Source organism: Phlebotomus papatasi, chromosome 2, assembly GCF_024763615.1.
Source record: "Phlebotomus papatasi isolate M1 chromosome 2, Ppap_2.1, whole genome shotgun sequence".
NCBI lineage: Eukaryota > Metazoa > Arthropoda > Insecta > Diptera > Psychodidae > Phlebotomus > Phlebotomus papatasi.
In genome coordinates this window covers 85,728,081-85,746,524 of record NC_077223.1, presented here as the reverse complement: position 1 = coordinate 85,746,524, position 18,444 = coordinate 85,728,081, and the positions used below count along the sequence as shown (strand labels likewise).

At 33.4% G+C, this 18,444-nt stretch overlaps 2 protein-coding genes across 13 annotated transcripts in view; both read left to right on the top strand.

The window, feature by feature from the left end:
• The first annotated feature begins 1,033 nt into the window (after positions 1-1,033).
• Positions 1,034-12,695, top strand: LOC129804841 (kynurenine 3-monooxygenase). Its single transcript, XM_055852492.1, has 5 exons — positions 1,034-1,459; positions 1,529-1,577; positions 7,205-7,292; positions 7,382-7,805; positions 9,377-12,695. The coding sequence occupies exons 1-5, from the start codon at positions 1,121-1,123 to the stop codon at positions 9,851-9,853; spliced, it is 1,377 nt and encodes a 458-aa protein (XP_055708467.1). The 5' UTR covers positions 1,034-1,120; the 3' UTR covers positions 9,854-12,695.
• The window catches only part of LOC129804839 (uncharacterized), a 30,363-nt gene continuing 22,277 nt past the window's right edge, over positions 10,359-18,444 (top strand). For all 12 annotated transcript variants that reach the window (XM_055852489.1, XM_055852486.1, XM_055852483.1 and 9 more), the window contains exon 1: positions 10,359-10,572. In XM_055852489.1, coding sequence (XP_055708464.1) covers positions 10,359-10,572 — 214 coding nt within the window. The remainder of the gene's footprint in view (positions 10,573-18,444) is intronic.

Sequence of the window (18,444 nt, the reverse complement as noted above, 5' to 3'; positions counted from 1 at the left end):
GAACTTGAATTGAAACAAAAGTATAAAAATCATATCTTTTCGCTTTCTAATATAGGGTTCTCCCTTAAATGTTATTTTGATTATTTAATTGGGAGGATATGGAAGTACTAGGGAGAAGGCAGAAAAATGTGTGAAAGGAAAGTTGACATATAGATAGGTTATCGAAGACTGTAAATCGACATCTATTACAGTTTAGCCTATAAATCGATAACGAATACAGAAAAAAAGAGGGTGCGATTAACTTTTTTTCCTCAAACCTTTAACACTTTTTAAGTGTAAAAATATATCAACATTTTTTAATGTTAATTTTACACTTTTTAAAGGGTAAAATTAACATTGAAAATGGTAATTTTAACCCCTAATACACCTGAAAAGGGTAATATTTACACCGATTTTGGATAAATTTAACATTTCCGGAATGATATTTTAACTTTTTCGGATTTCTCTCAGTGAGCAGATACAAAAACGGATAAGCACCCAAGGATATTCAAAATTGTGCAAAATTATGATTCCTTGAGGTAGCTCAAGGGGTCAAAATAATATATATTAGAACTCAAAATCGAAGGATTACGTGTAGTACTCTATCTGTGAAGTTCGAGAGACTGACTAAAGAGCATCCATTCAAAACTGAAAAGCTATTCCGTGTAATTTATAGGAGATTATTAAAATGCCCTAGGAACTTTTGCCTAGATTAATTCCGATTTTAAGATTAATTTATTATGCCAGCTTATTTAAGCTTATGTCAAATTTTTGTCAATCTACGCAACTTTTCTTAGGAGCAAATAGAAAAATCTTTTGTTCGGGCAACAATAAATTAAAAAGTATTTTTAAAAAATTATTTAATCTGAACCACTTTTCTCAGAAAGTTTTGTTTGAACTACTAAAACACTAAATTACGCAAATATTAATTTCTTGGAAGTATAAACTTGCTGACGACTGTATGCGAAAAACATATTCATTGTCTTCTTTCCTATCACTACATCAAGTGTCTCTTTTGCACAGAGCTTGAAAGGCTTCCCAAATCTCTTAGGAAAATACGAAATACACGTAACCCACCTGAGTAGCTTCTGAAGAGACTCATTCAGTTTCTAGTATCTGTTGAGAACGAGTGTGCCTCACCATGCAGGAAAAATACCCTGAAACTTTTACAAATTGTGTAGGCCGAAAGCCCGAAATCTCAATTGTGGGTGGTGGTCTTGTAGGTTCCCTTTTGGCCCTGCATTTAGGTCAGAAGGGCTACCAAGTGAATTTATATGAATATCGCGATGATATCCGAACTACGGAACTTATTGGTGGACGCAGTATTAATCTTGCTTTATCTGCTCGTGGAAGGAAAGCCCTGGCCAAGGTGGGCCTGGAGGAAGCTATCCTGGAACATGGAATTCCCATGCGAGGACGGATGCTGCATGATCTCAATGGGAGACGCAGAATTGTTCCGTATGATAAGAATAACCAACAGGTACGCCTAAAATTGTGTCTTTATCATCGAAATTGTAATTTTCAATGCTTTCTCATTCAATTCTTGCAGTGCATTTTCTCCGTTGGCCGGAAACACTTGAATGAAATTCTTCTGAATGGTGAGCATTATTTTAAAAAATCATTTTCTAATGCAATTTGATATTGTACTTAAACTATAAGACTTCACACAATAATCTATTAGGTGTGTATCGTCCGTCTTGTCCGACTGAAAAATGATACAAGTGCATTTGAAGCATTGTCCACGTATGATTATTGCATTTCATAGATAGCTCATTAAAAAATCGATATATAAAATTCACAAAAAGCTGTTTTCTTAAGGTGTCTACACATTATAAGAAATTTCTATCAAAAATGAGCTTCAAGAAGTGTTCTTCAAGAAAATTGCCTACACATTGGTGAGAATTTTTGACAAAAAGATGGATTCTTGAAGAAAATTTGTCTAATGTGTAGACAAATTTCTTCAAAAATCATATCCAATTGAAGGAAATTTCCATCAAGAATTTTTGAAAGAAATTATCGGCTACACATTGGAATAAAATTCATCAAAGTCATTCTTGACAGAATTCTTGAAGGAAACCATCACGATTCAAGATTGTTTTTCACGAAAATTTGTTATTTTCTGCTGGAAAAAGTGAGAAAAGCGTTTGGTGAAGTTCCTTGGGATAGTATTTAGTGAATTTGTGAAGAAAATCTTCTAAATATGCAAGGGAATAGTGTTTTTCTGGAGATGTCGTTCCTGGTGGAATCCAACCCAGCCTTGAAGGAACATTTCCTGTGATTTTCCTCCAGAAATTGCCGGAAGTTAATCCATCTGTGTATTCTTGAGGTGTTCCACAGTACAGTGGCCTCGTACTCCATGGATTGCAAGATGGATGGAAAGGAGAAAATTTACGGGCACTTTGGAATCTCTATATGCCTTGGTTACCAATTAAAACAAGAGCTAACCAGAGCCACCGAGGAGATCTCAATGCAAACGAGAGCTGTCCGGAGCTACCAGAAGCCATCACTTGAACCCCCAGAAGAACATCAGAATGATCTTTTATATCATTCACTTTCTCAACCACTAGGAACTCTGTGGGATTGCTTCCTTTCGAGAACATCAGAACTGGATAGCCACATGCCACATGCCTTCAATTCCTCATGTCAATGGAACATGGAACCCAGTAAATAAATCAGTTGTGGAATTATTTTGGAACATCCATGGAATTTTCACAGGAATATTCTTCTATTATATTAATTTAAAAAAAAAACTACATTTTTTACATAATAGAGATCCTTTATCTATTTTTTTTTTTAATTTATTAAGGGGTCCATCTAGAAGATGTTTGCCCCGCCTTTATGTAATTTCTAATGATTATTTATTAAAAATTCCTACTTTTAATAACATAATGAAATGTAAAGGACTAGATTCAAAACTCGATTTTTTGGGAGTCTTAAAGTGTAATTTTTGGAAAATACTCTTAAGATCTCATAAAAAAATTCTCCTGATATTGATAAAATCCTTTCCACAAGCGTTAAAAACTTGAATGAAACTTTTTACTGATCAAAAAAGACAATAAATTTCAAAGGCTGTCTCTTATTTGAATTTTAATGCGAAATTAAAATTGAAATAAATTTTATTTAATTTTTGGGAAACTGCTCTTAACATATTATACTAGATTTTTTTTTAGTTCATTTATTTTAAACCGCTTGTATTATATTATAACATCCCCACATCAGATATATTTTCCACTACTAAAAATAAGCAAACCTAAATATTTAAAAATCCACGTAATCTTCTAAATTAAAAGTCCTTTACATTGCATTATGTTATTAAAAGTAGGAATTTTTAATAAATAATCATTAGAAATTACATAAAGGCGGGGCAATCATCTTCCAGATGGACCCCTTAATAAATAAAAAAAAATTACATAAATGATCTCTATTATGTAAAAAATGTAGTTTTTTTTTAAATTAATATAATAGAAGAATATTCCTGTGAAAATTCCATGGATGTTCCAAAATAATTCCACTACTGATTTATTTACTGGGTTCCATGTTCCATTGACATGAGGAATTGAAGGCCATGTGGCATGTGGCTATCCAGTTCTGATGTTCTCGAAAGGAAGCAATCCCACAGAATTCCTAGTGGTTGAGAAAGTGAATGATATAAAAGATCATTCTGATGTTCTTCTGGGGGTTCAAATGATGGCTTCTGGTAGCTCCGGACAGCTCTCATTGAGATCTCCTCGGTGGCTCTGGTTAGCTCTTGTTTTAATTGGTAACCAAGGCATATAGAGATTCCAAAGTGCCCGTAAATTTTCTCCTTTCCATCCATCTTGCAATCCATGGAGTACGAGGCCACTGTACTGTGGAACACCTCAAGAATACACAGATGGATTAACTTCCGGCAATTTTTGGAGGAAAATCACAGGAAATGTTCCTTCAAAGGCTGGGTTGGATTCCACCAGGAACGACATCTCCAGAAAAACACTATTCCCTTGCATATTTAGAAGATTTTCTTCACAAATTCACTAAATACTATCCCAAGGAACTTCACCAAACGCTTTTCTCACTTTTTCCAGTAGTGAAACAACAAATTTTCGTGAAAAACAGTCGGAAGAGGTAGAGACTTGGAAATGATGGCAATCTGTCAAAAAAATTTTTGATGGAAAATAAAAAACCCAATGTGGAGGCATTTTTCTTCAAAAATTCCTTCAAAAATATGAATTTTTCTTTAAAAAATTCTTGAAATAATTCTTGATGAAATCAGCTCCAATGTGTAGACACCTTTAGAGACGCAGAAATGAACGGGGCATTGGACTATCTATTAAAATATATTATTATAATGAGTCAAATTAATTAAAAACATATTGAAAAAAAGGGATTACTTGATGATGATGAAAATGATCTCACTATTTAAATTTTGGGCGGGGCTTCAGTCTCATTCTTACTGAAGAAAATAAGCCACGCCCTCCAATAATAATATTAATAATAGATTAAATAATCTCATGATTTCCTCCAAGGCTTCTTTAAATATTCTTAGAAAGTGTCAAGGAAGACTTAGGAAATATGTGTTGAGAATCAATTAGAATTTTATTAGAAGAAATAATGAATAATTTATTTGATATTAGACGTAAGTGGGAGTGGCTTGCAAAAGGATATATCAATACCTTTTTCACTTATATACTATCCAAATAATTAAGCATGATTTATTCGTTAACAATGAGCGTTTTTGTCAATTAACCTTGACTAATTTCAGCAATAATTTTAAAAACATTTTAGTAGGTGTGGCCTATTTTTTAAAGAAAAAATGTTATCTATCTCTTTCTAAAATTGATTTATTGAAAAGGTCTTACTTAAGATATTTTTTAAATAAGACCTTTCTTTCATTCATTCTTCTTTAATTCATTTAGATGTTGTTCCAAAGAGGGCGGGGCATAATATTAATTTAATGAAAAATATATTTAAAGAAAAAACAGAAACTTCATATTTTTCCGGCATTTAAAGCCTTATGCCCTAAACACACTTACGACTTAAACCCAGAGACGACTTAGTGGAAAATGATGTAAATGCACTTTAACCATTATTTCAAATATAATTACGCTAAGCCGTCTCTCGGCTAATCCTCATGTTTGTCAAGGCCCTTAAGGATCAAAATGGCCTTTCAAAAAATTTAATATTTAAAAGTTTTATGATCTCAGCAAAACAACTGGAAACGTGCACTATATATTTGAATTTTATAGTAAAATCCATTAAGATTAAATTCTTTTAAAAAAATTATTCAATTAAAAAGAAAACCAATCTTCTCTATATGAAAAAAGCTTTGTCAAATTGACAAGAGGAGTTTGTCAAAAGGATCTACTTCCATACAGAATATGGAAAAGTTTTGTCAAATCGGCGGCCAACTGGATCTTGATCAAAGTTTTCCAAAGTGATCTTTTGTCAAATTGAGAAACAACATCCTTTTGACAAAATTTTACAAAGATTCATTTGTCCGCTTTACTAAACTTTTTGTTTTCAGAGTAAAGAAATTTACCGTTTTACAGTACTGAAAAAAAATATTTTGTAAAATGGTTCCTGAATTTTTGTAAATTTCTACTGGGGACTTATGAAATGCTCGTAAATCGTGTAACTGATATACAAGTTCGTAAAAGTTTGTAATCTTTCACGAACATTGTTCGTAACACGATCACTTGAAAACCATTTTTTGTTCTTTTACAAATATTTGTTCGTACATTTTTGTTTGTCTGGCGAAAATTTACGAACAAATGACAAAATTTTACTAACTTTTATTTTTGGATGATTACGCACATTTACGAACAAATGTATATAAATGTACAAAAAATGCTCTTCAAGTGATCATGTTACGAACTTGTTTGTGGATTATACGATTTACAAGCATTTCGTAAGTCCCCAAGAGGAATTCACAAACATTTACGAACAATTTCACAAAATATTTTTTCTGTGTGATCGCAAATTTCTATACAAACCATTATGAAATTTAAAAGAAAAACTCTTTGAACAATAAACGTTCCATATAATTAATATTTAATCCTTTCAAAAATTTCTCCAGTTGATAGTAATTGAGACAATTTTGAAGATTAAATTTTTATAGACCTGTTCACTTATCTTTTTCTTTGTTGGAAGAAATTTTCATAAGTAAACTTGTACTTATATTTAGTGCTTGATAAATAAAGTGTGTTGATAAATTTTCAAGATGATAAATTGTTGTTGAAATTATAATGTTATTTGGAGGATTAGAGAAAATTCCAATTGTATTACATTGTATGGTTTACATGTACGATGGACTTTCTCATCTATTTAATTTAAAAAAAAAACGATAAGGAAATTTTCACTTATATATTAAGAAATAGTTTCCTCATAATCGTTTTACACGTGGAGTTTTGACGTAAAGGGATGGCAGAGCGTGCCAGGCGTTGCGAATTGCTCGTACTTGTGACTTAAACGCTATGCTATACATCAAAAGTACTTTCGCATCATACGCCGGTAATCGGATCTCAACCGATTAGAATCGATTTAATCACTCAAGAGATTTCCAAAAATAGTTCTAAGAGTAATAAAATTGATTTTCGGACAAAAATTGCTTATAGATTCGTTACCGGTTCATAACCGGTTTGGACCGATTTATTAATCACTCAAAAGATTGCCCAAAACACCTTAAGAGTAATATAGGGTAAGTGTACCAAATTTCGGCATAGTTGCATGCAAGCGTCAAAGTCTCAAGTTTGAAATGTAATATTGTAAATACAAATTGATGTTTTTTTATTCTTTCTTCTGAAAGAGTGTTGCTGGGAATCTTGTAAAGAGTTTACCGTCTTTATTTACTCTAAAATCATTCTTAATACATTTTAAAATGAATAAAAATATAGACATAGCTTTGGTGCCCTATTTCGGCCACCTTCATTCTCATAGTTCCTTGCCCTTCGGGAATTCTTCCAATATCTTTTTCACGTCATCTCGTTTGTCGTAGCTACATTTTTTTATTATTCTTTTGCGTTGTATAATATCTAGAGTACGTAAAATCTAAAAGTTCCTGGAAATTCGAGGAACAAAAAAGGTGGCCGAAATTGCAAGCTGGCCGGAATTTGGCACACTTACCCTAATTCAAATTTGGATAAAAATTAGTTATCGTTTATGAACCGGATCATTACCGAATCAAGTATTTTTATTTTTTATGACTTAATTTTTAAAAATTTAATATGAAAATAAATTTTTATTGCAGCATCTGAACGCTATCCCAACATCCATCTCAACTTCAACCATAAACTGATTGATATGCACGTGGAAGATACTCAGATGACCTTCAAGAAGTATAAATGAATCTGTTATAGAGTTTAGATCGCTTAGACAACTTAAAACCCAATTTAACATCTTGTTCTTATCTCTTTTTTTCTAAAAGCCCTAAGACAAAGGAAGTAATGGATGTCTCAACAGACCTTATAATCGGTTGCGACGGAGCTTTTTCAGCGGTAAGACGCCACATGATCACCCGTCCTGGATTCGATTTCAGTCAAACCTACATCGAACATGGATACTTGGAACTCTGCATTCCTCCAACTGCTTCAGGGGACTTTGCGATGCCGCACAATTATCTACACATTTGGCCTCGTGGAAAATTCATGATGATTGCATTGCCTAATCAAGATAGATCTTGGACAGTAACGCTCTTCATGCCATTTGCTAATTTTGAAATGCTTAAAACTTCTACGGATTTATTGGAGTTCTTCAGGAAGTACTTCCCAGATTCAATAGAATTGATTGGGGAAGAGAAGTTAATGAAGGATTTCTTCAGGATCAAACCTCAAAGCCTTGTAATGATTAAGGTGAGATACAATAAACTTTAGGAAAAAGAAGCATTGTATAGGCTAATGTACATAATAATAAGTAATTCATTCATTTCATCCCGGTGAGGTCGCGCGATTAGGACGCCCAATTTAGCAGCCCACGCCTATCGGTTCTCTTGAAGTGACTCATGTAGCGGAATTCTGATATTACTCCATACCGGTCAAAGCTTAAACTAAACTTGGTTCCATAATGCAGACTTGATCCGCATAGATTTTGATAATCAAACTCTTAGCTTAGCTTGACCGAACTAAGTTAACCAAAGTTTATCAAAATTCCAGTGAAAATGTTACATATCTAAGGAGAGAAACATTAGTTTGTAACTTTTGACATTAATACAAATAATTCACACTTGATCTTATTGAACGTTGATCGACAACTGAACAAATAAGATCAACTGCACGATTTGGCTAAAGGAATCAAAAGCAAGCGAAGCAAATACAATTAATTTTAGTTACGAACCCTGAAGTTGTAACTTTGAAAACGCTTAGCTAACCTTAGAAGCTTGTGATTACGACTTTACATACCGTAGATGGAGGTGACTGCCCCTCTGAAATTCGTTAACTTTTCGCTAATTCTAGTAATTAAGGATGGTCATCACGGATCTACTCTATCATGTCCGATATAATTCTAGTACTAAGGATTGTCTTCACTGATCAGACAGGGTAAAATCAGATTGGTGACGACCATTCTTAAATAATTGAATTAAAGATCAGTTACGGTGAAAGGAACACCAATTGACACTTTAAGAACTCGTGTCAGGACCTATTGACACCCTATTCTGTACCATTTGGAATACGAAATTTGAATACTTATCCTTATCGAAAAATATATTTTATTAGATACATTAAATAAATTTCAACATTTTGACAAAAGTGTCAATAGGGGTTCCCTGTCGAAGAGGTGTTCATTCGACCCTAATTCTTAGCACTTAAGACTGGCCGTCACGGATCTAATATATCATGTGCGGTCTAATTCTAGTACTTTAGGATCGTATTCACCGATCAAACATGGTACATCAAAACTTAAGTGTGATCTTCACCGATTAGACATCGTAGATCGAATCGGTAATGATCAGTCTTAAGTGCTAGAATCAAAGAACAGTTAATTTTAACACTTAATGATGTCCGTGATAGATCCAGTCATTTATACCCGATTTAATTCTAGTACTTAGGGATGATGTTCACTGATCAGACATGGAAGATCGGCTCGGTAACAACCATCCTTAAGTGCTAGAATTAAAAAAAAGTTTCCGAACAGCAGAAGACAAAGTCACACCCAGAATGACTTTGTCAACATAAGACACTCGTATTTGATCTCGTTGGACAGACTAAACTGAATGAACCTGACGTCATCAAAATACAACTCTTAAACTGTCTTATTGATGCAACAAAAGCAAAGCAGATTAAACCACATTCTACCCAGTTGATCAAACCTTTATGCAACCTGACAAAGCTTAGATCATCTTAAAGTTGTGGTCCTTGAACGAAAACCTAGGAAACATAGAAACTTTCAAACTCCGACTCTTCTAATTAAAGCCAATCCTTTTCAGTGTCGCCCCTACAATATTTCTGACAAAGTACTACTGATGGGAGATGCGGCTCATGCTATGGTACCCTTCTACGGTCAAGGAATGAATGCTGGCTTTGAGGACTGTTCCATCTTCAGCGAAATTCTAGATTGTCCATCAATGGAAATTGCTGATGCTATCACTGAGTTTTCAGCCAAGCGCTGGGAGGATGCTTTTGCAATCTGCGACCTTGCCATGTACAACTACATTGAAATGCGCGATCTGGTTAACCGCAGTAGTTTCCTCTGGCGCAAGAGACTCGATGACTTCCTCTTCTGGTTGATGCCCAACATCTGGGTACCCCTATACAACACAGTCTCCTTCTCCCATATGCCCTACCGCAAGTGCATTCAGAACCGTGAATGGCAGAACAGAATCCTCAGTAGGATCCTGGTAATTTTGGGAACATTTGGACTAGCAGGACTTGTAGCCGGTATTGGGATTGTTTTGCGTTCATAAAGCCAAGAGTGTACAAGATAAGTTAAATAAAGACACTAGATGGCATGAGAAACCCCAAAAAACTTTGGATGTTCTGGCAAGTGCGTGAGTTTCTGGTATGTTTCGTGTATGGAGGGTATTTTTAGTTAGTCGATCCATCACGAATGGTCGAGAGCAACAAGTCGTCGCCTAAATTAAATCTCACTCGGTGCAGATTTTCACTCGGTCAGTCACGAGCGGACTTGCGTTGGAAGCGGAACTGGCTCTGCACATCGATCGTGTGTCCATTTAGTCCGCCGGAAAATTTGCTGCTCTCTTTTTATATCCAAGTCTCCCGCTTTTACGTTTTTTTTTCTTTTTCTCTTCATCTTCCTTTTGTCTTCTTCTTTTTTTTTTGATACCTCTGTGAATCGCTGAGCCCCGAGAAGAAACCAAGGTGAAGTGAACGTGAGTGTCGTGCGTAGGATCGGGCTAGGACCATTACAAATCGTTTTTTCCGGTTAAAAACGGAAAAATTCGGCCGATAATGATCTTTGTGCGCTCAAAATGGTCATCAATTTCGCTGGTGTGTTTCCTATTGGCGTTCACTGCATTTCCGGGTTGTGTATCTGGTGCCAAGAGTAAAAGTGGCAGTGATGCCCCAAAGGTGCAAGCCCCAGTGGATCCTGTTATTGAGGAAGTCACAGCCAAGCAATTGGAGCGGATTCTGCAGGAGAAGGATTATGTGGCCGTATACTGGTGTAAGTGTGTGATATGTGATCACTTTGTGCCTTGGCATACGCTCAACGGAAGCCATTTTGGATTAATACCAGAACAGAGAAAAGTGTCTCGAAAACCCGTGAAAAAGTCTCTCAAGTGCTCCTAGATTCTCTCCAATTACATAAGTGGCCAAATGGGAATAAATTCCACATTATATCCTCTGCACCAGAAACCTCGTTATTATAGAACTACTCTTTTGGAGGGCATATTTTTCACTCATCAAAGGCCCTTCACTGTAATTTGCAATCGGCCAAGTCGATCACGAGAAAGTTTGAAGATGATCGTATGGTGATCGAGTTCGAAAATAGATCAACTATCCCCATAAATCCATATGGATTCCTCATTTGTCGTCTGGCACAAACATTCAAAATCCACGATTGACATTACAGAAATTATTGTGCAACAAAAAATTGCAATTTTCTGCATCATCAAAAATCCTGATGAAGTGATCTTCAGATATGATCTTCCTCTCAATTTTTCCCTCATAACCTTCCCAATTAATGCATGTGGTAATAAATTGAGGCAGGAACACATCGCTTCAGACTATTGAATTTCAAAATGATCATGAAGTTCTCCAAGCTCAAAAAGATCACCAATCGTCATTCCTTTGCCAACGATCTTTTGGGTGAATTTTGAGGAAATTTCTTTAATCCTCATGAATGTGTCTTTATTTTTAGAATCCACACATTTCTCTCACTCATGTGAAAGTTAAAAGTATTTATCAGCCTTTTAGTCAATCTACTTCTAGTTCACGATCATTTGACACGATCACACCCAAGGTATTTCCAGTAAGGTTTCCCAAAAAAAATCAGCAAAATATTGAGGAATTTTCACGTCAAAGCATAACTTAAGTTTGCGCGTGTAATCTCCAAGAAGGAACATACTCACCTAAAATTAGCATAAACTTCTCTCTCACTCTCTCTCCCACATTCTTAGATGATCTTCACCATCACCGATCTGTGGGTTTCAATTGTACATAATGTACGACCAGTTGGAGAAATAGTTTGAAAGATAAAGTTTTTTCAACTAAAAATACCCATTCACTGAGTATTTGCAGATGGCTCACTAAGAGCGTCAAAAGGCATATGATCACAAAATTACCTAAAGATATAGTGCACGCACATCCTCTCAAATTGCAAAATGACCAAATGGAATTCGAATAATCAAAGGAAATTTTTTTCTTTATCATTTGTCCCAGATGTTGCAATAATCTTCTCTCTAAAAACATCCAACTATCATGTTGGTTGCACACATTTCAATCTCACCAATGCACCAGACAAATTCAGACAACAAACTTGTCGTTATTCGAATCTCAAAATGAGACTCAACATATTTTGGCAACCAGTCCTTCGATCAACAATAATCTCATGTACTGCACATGAGCACAAACGCATTTTAAGAGAGTACATACCGTACATACATAATTCTCAGAATACTTTAAAATAATTGCAAGATAAATGAGGTGGTGCAACAACATTGTATGGATAAGCGTTACTAAATAATTTGTATATATATAGGGAAAGATTCATAATTTGCAAAATTTGATAGTCTTTATTTGTCTTCATTTTCTGTTACTGCAATTGTGCGAAAAACATACTTGGTATGCGTTTTATTTAGAGCGAATTAGGATGATCATTAGTCAAAGTGTAGTGAACTTCAAAAAATAATTTTTAGTACCTACAAATTATTCAAGTAGAAATTATGTAGATATACATCACTTACGATCTTTGATTTAGTCATTAGACTCGACAATGTGAAACAAATCTTGCTTTCATGATCAGTTCTTGCCGTTAAGAAAGTTTTTAAGTGTGATCATCTCCTCTTTAGGGCGCAACACCCTCTAGTGGGAATAGCACAAATAAATACTGTTACAGCCTGGAAAGTTCAGTTATGTCTCCGCATCACACCATGAAATTTCTCATTAAATTTTAATGTAATTGCCATTAATTCTTGCCAATATGTCTTTATGTGGAATTTTCAAAGAATTTTCAAAAAACTATTTTATTTAGTGATAAAAAGATGAACTTGGGCCACAAAATTTATTTGTGGACCCAAGAATTACTGGACACAAGATTTTTTTTGATTTTTAAAAAAAAATATAAAAGAAGCGTTGTAAGAAAAATTGAACATATCCTTTTTCACAATAAAACGTTATTTCCGTTAATCAAGTTAGGTCAAGTTAAGTTAATATTCTAACAAAACGTTTTCAGTGATTTCAAGATTTTATTTGTCAGAAAGGGCCCCACATTCGGCGATCTTTGAAATGGACTTGATCGTGAAAGTATCAATTCGATATTCGATGTGATTAACCTGTTCTGTCAATGTACTAGAAATACTTGAGATAGAATCTTCATATTTTGGAGTTATATTCCTACAGATTAATGTAGCTGATTCTTTTTAAAAGAAATTTTTTTTATCTATTATGGAGGCGCGGGGAGCCTCTCTCAAACATGCGTCTTAATTTTGAGCAAAAATTTTGCATGACTTTCCGCGAAGCGAGAAAAGAACAACAAAATGTATTCCCGTCTCTGTCGGACTATTTTTTCCAAATGATTGAAGGACTAAAATAATTAAAAGTCTATTCCCAACAGCAATTCGAATATCAATTGCCCAGAAATAAATTACCTAAAATCACTCAATTTGCGTATAGTATATAATACTATAGTAAGGAAAGGGTTAAGAGATCTTCCTAGACGTAAAGCTATGCTTTGTTCCTTCAACCTTAGTGTAATCGCCTTAGTTCGTCAATATTAGGCATATTAAATCAAATTCTTTACGCCTGTATAAAAAAAAACTGTAATTTCGTTCATTAATGCCAAATATGATCATGATTCTATTAAAGTAAATTCTCACTTATCCATGCAAATGAAACCTAAATGTCACACATTGGAATTTAAATATTATTCGTGTGTTTTAACTAAAGCCGCTAAAAAATTGCAACTAGATGGAAGAATGTCCCTCCTGTAGGAATCTTTGCTGGCAAACTGGTCAAAATATTGAAATTTATTTAATTTATCTAATAAATTGGAAGCAATAGACGTGTTTTCTTTAATCTGTCTTTCCCTGGAAAGATAATGTGTTCAAGAGCATAGAAAGTACACTAGTGAGCTAAATCACTTACATTCTTAATCCTTTAAGGACGAGTGGGACACCGATGTCCCAAAAACAAACTATATGACTATAGAAATTTATTATATTATTTATTATATATTATTTTCTAAATAGTCAGAAAAAAAAGATTATCGTTTTAGGAATACCGGTGTCCCACCCGTTCTTAAAGTCAGCTACACTGGACTGATGAAATTCTTTTTTACTTCTTCTAAATCCATAGAATTATTCACTGTTTCATTCAGAAACATAATATAAAAACAAATTATCAAAAATATTAAAGAAAATTTATAAAATAATGATAATACTGAAATAAGTCAACATGCACTAACTGGGTCACCTTTTCATTAATTCACTTTTAATTAAACCTTTGGCTCCTTTTTCTTTGAACATCAATTTATTCCTTTTATTGTTATAAATATTTCGTAAAATTGTTTGAAACTGCGTGTGAAGTTATACTACGAACTAACGAAATGCTCTATAAATCATGTAACCCACAAAGCAGTTCGTAAAAGTTAGTACTGTTTCACAAATGTTTTTCATTGTTCATAACAAGATCACGTGCTGAGCATTTTTCATTCTTTTACAAACATTTATTCGTACATTTTTGTTTGTCTGGTAAAACTTTACAAATAAATGACAAAATTTTACGAGCATTTTTTTCTGTTTAGAGTTTAGAGACATTTACTAACAAAAAATCGTTAAACTACAAAAAATGCTCGTCAAGTGATAACGTTTTTAAGAAAGTTTGTAAAAAAGTACAAACATTTACGAATTTTTTAGGGAGGTTTACAATTTACGCGCATTTCGCAAATTCGTAGGAACTCACAAACATTTACAATTTTGCAATTTTTTTCAAAGTAGTTATAGATATTAAAGTTTTCTTTTAAAGTATGTTATATCACCTAGTAAAAAACCGTTTTTGATTAGAAGGACATGGTTTTTGTAAAGTGAATCTTGAAGTTAATTAGTAAACTTGAAATAATTAGCAAAATTGGTTATTTTAATGAAAAGAAAATGGGTTAGAAAACAATTTATTTCGTAACAGCGAACTATTAAAATATTGATAAAACCAACAAAAAAAGAGATGGCAAAACGTCCCAACTTTGAGGAATTCTCGAACTCACGAGGTAGAGCAATCCGTGAATTATCTTTTCACAGATTTTTGGGTGTAGACCGGTTTTTAGCGATTAAATTCCTTCTAAAATCGAAAAACAATTCTGAATTAAAAAATTGTCTAAGAAGTAACATACTTACGTGCAAATAAAACTGGTAAATTCGGAAACAAGACAACAATGAAGCCCAGTAATAATCGAGTGGCTATTGCTAGGAGCTTCATACTTTAAGTAGCTGATATGAATCTGTTTTCGATTTTTTTAATCTTCCACATTAACATTTGAAAATGTTATATGACTTTGTCATACTGTTAGAGCCTTGACAGACATGAGGATTAGGCGAGAGATGGCCTAGCGTAATTATATTCGAAATAATGGTTAAACTACATTTGCATCATTTTCTACTAAAAGTCGTCTCTCGGCTTAAGTCGTAAGTGTGTCTAGGGCATTACAGAGTTCCCCTACAGAACCCTCTTAAACTTCAAATATCGAAAGAAAGATTAAGTAGGGGAAAGTGCGCTATCTTCAGACGACTTATGCTTCGGACAGTTCATTTTCTCAACGTGTTATAAATGAATTTGGCCTATTATATTATTATATTAAAGTAGCTACCCAAGAAGCAAAATAGCTGCCATATAGAACCAAGTATTAAACAAGTCTTTTAGTGCACTTTTAAAAGACCTAAAGTGCGAATTTTCTGTTGAAATTCCTATAGAAGCTTTTAAGATCCTTAAGAGTGCGCCATTTTACTTATAGTAATCTCAGTGATGGAACCAAGACCGTTATAAGTAAATAAAAAGATTTTTTGTTCTATAGTGCCTTACTTAAGGAATTCTACAAGACTATATTAAGAAAAAATTGCTTCTTGGGTAGTCCAATGCCTCAAATTTTCAGGAAAGAGCAATGGGTGAAATCCATAAGGAACATAAAGAAAAAATTGAATTGTCCGAAGCTTGAGTCATCCGAAGGTAGCACGCTTTCCCCTATAGACTATCCATTATCCAATGAAATGGAGTAGTTTTAAATAATCTTTGTATCAAGTCGATTATCCCATGACATAGAAAATAATCATACTAAAGTATTCCCATTAATTTTAATAGCGTGAAAATGGATTTATCTCTCAATCTGAGAATAATTTGATGAGACTTGCGGGAAAAGCTATTTAGATTGTTGACACACTTTCTATGCCTCCATATGTGAATCAATATAATCTCTCTATTTCTGTCCTTCCGTCAAAATATTCTCGTCCTTCTATTGTAAGAATCTTCTTGCAAAGACTCTCCTACTTGCCTCACAAACATAATCCACATTTTCTCCTCACACTCAAATTAACCTCCAAAGAGGCGATGGCAATGAAACTTGGTCTAAAATAGAATATTAGAGTAATAATTTGCACCGTTAGTCATCACAATTTTTCCGTTCTCCAACTTGGTGGAAAAAAATGCGGGAACGGGTGAAAAATAAGCGGGAAATTCATTTATTTTTCTTAGAGCCACAAATTTAAGAAATAAAATTTCGTTTCCCTCGCAATTTTCAACAAACGATTGACTTGCCCTCTTAGCTTTTAAATTCACATCTCTTTGACCAACAATTCTGTGTATATTGTTAATAGACGTGGCGCTATTTATAAAGCTTGCTCCTAAAATCCTTGATTGGGTTGTTAAGTTTTTGAAGCTTCTGAGTGACTGCAAATCAAGCAAATATTGATGAGTGTGCAGATCTTACAACCGAATTTGCATTTAGCTCGTGCATTATGCAATTTCTAATGAGTTTATAGTAAATTTGGTACAAATGATTCATAAACATGGGGATATTGTCTACTACCATTTGAAAATCTCATGATTTTCTTACAAGAATTTCCTCAAGATGAGATTAAATAATAAATCAGAAAGTGAGTTAATTAAATTGCACTGCAGTGAGTCAATATTGCCAAAATGAAAGGTATAAGTCTCAAAATTGTCTAGTCCCATTTTTCTTCAATGAAATTCTCTTCCTTTGGACGTTGTCCCAATTTTTCGGTACACACAACCTCACCAATGCAATGTTTTATACAAAATCGAAGATTTCTATTCAGCCACAACTTAGCCATATACACAGAAATCAATAATTAACCTTGAACCATCCCTCAAAAAATTGACCCTGAAACTACCAAAGAACTTTCTCCCATTTGGCCGAATTGCCCGCGAGACGCGCGAGATTGAAATGATTAATGCAATTCAATTTCAATTTCAAGATCATCCAACGAGAATGCACCTCAGATGTCTAGTGATGTCAGTGGTGGCTCTCTAAATAAATTTGAAAGTTAATTTGCATTAATTTGCAAGCAGTATGGGTCGAAATTATTAATCTAACAGACTTTCTCAGCACGTCCAAGCAATTGAGTAAATTGAGCATTTCTCAACGTCTTGGGCGACAATTTCTATCTTGGCCCATTCTATTTTCAGAAAAGAGAGAAGTAGAAAATTGTGTGGGAATATCAAAAATTATCTTGTGTTTTCCAACACAAAAGAATTAAATACTGTCTGGTGAGTGTTTCACTTACAAAACACTTATTAGATCACTTAAGCAATATTCAGTCTTTTTCCTAAACATTTAATTTGATAGAAGCTGATCGAATTGTCTTTATCAAATCATACAGCTATTTTGACAAATGTTACATTACATTAAAGGGCCAATCCATCTCAAAACGACCGAAAAAATCGCAAATCGAGGGGTCATGGTCTTAGATGTTTTTGAATTTTACATATGTTAAAGTACACGATAAAATAATATACCCCTATTTTTTTTTTCGTCCGAGAAAAAATCCTGGCCGGAGATACATGGCGTCAAAGATGGCGCCTCGCGCTTCATTCCTCAATTGCGATTTTTAGCAAATATTTTAAAATGCTCTATTTCGGGAACGGGTTGAGATTTCTTCTTACTCTTTTTTTATTTGAAAGATAATTTTATACTCTTTAAAACGATATACTTGATTTTGCATTATCTGCTTTAGTTTTCTTTGAAACGGTCTTTTAAAAATTTTTTGAAAAAATTTAAAAATTAATTTTTCTCAAAAACCCCATTCTCAAAAATTTTGATTTTTTTACTGTTGATCAGTAACATTGAGTACTACATTCCCTGAAAAGGCGAGCTTCCACTTTTGCACTTACTTTTTTTTAAAAAATATTTGAAAAATTACCATATTTTCAAAATTAAAAATAACCAGCTAAACTCAAAATTTTGAGTTCAACTTTTCAGGGAATATAGTACTCCACAATACTTATAAACAGCCAAAAAATAAAAATTTTTCGAAATCAAGTTTTTGAAAAAAAAAATTTTTTTTGAGTTTTAAATAAAAATGTCTTTTATTGACAAAAATCAAACTTTAAGATACATTTGACACATGTGTCAATATGTAGATTTTTTTTAAATGGAATTTCAAAATTTTTTTTTTTGTATTTTTTCAAAAATAATCCAAAAAAATTTCCAAAAATTTTTTTTTTGAAAAACTAAAAGAAAACAAAAAAAAACATAATTAGTACATGTGTTTAATATGATTTAAAGGCTTATTTTTGTCAATAAAAGACATTTTTATTTAAAACTCAAAAAAAAATTTTTTTTCAAAAACTTGATTTCGAGAAATTTTGATTT

Excerpts from the sequence above, each read along its gene's own strand:
- LOC129804841 (XM_055852492.1), top strand. The coding sequence starts at position 1,121 with ATGCAGGAAAAATACCCTGAAACTTTTACAAATTGTGTAGGCCGAAAG. Across the intron at positions 7,293-7,381 it reads ACTCAGATGACCTTCAAGAA|CCCTAAGACAAAGGAAGTAA; the intron begins GTATAAATGAAT and ends TTTTTCTAAAAG. Across the intron at positions 7,806-9,376 it reads AAAGCCTTGTAATGATTAAG|TGTCGCCCCTACAATATTTC; the intron begins GTGAGATACAAT and ends AATCCTTTTCAG.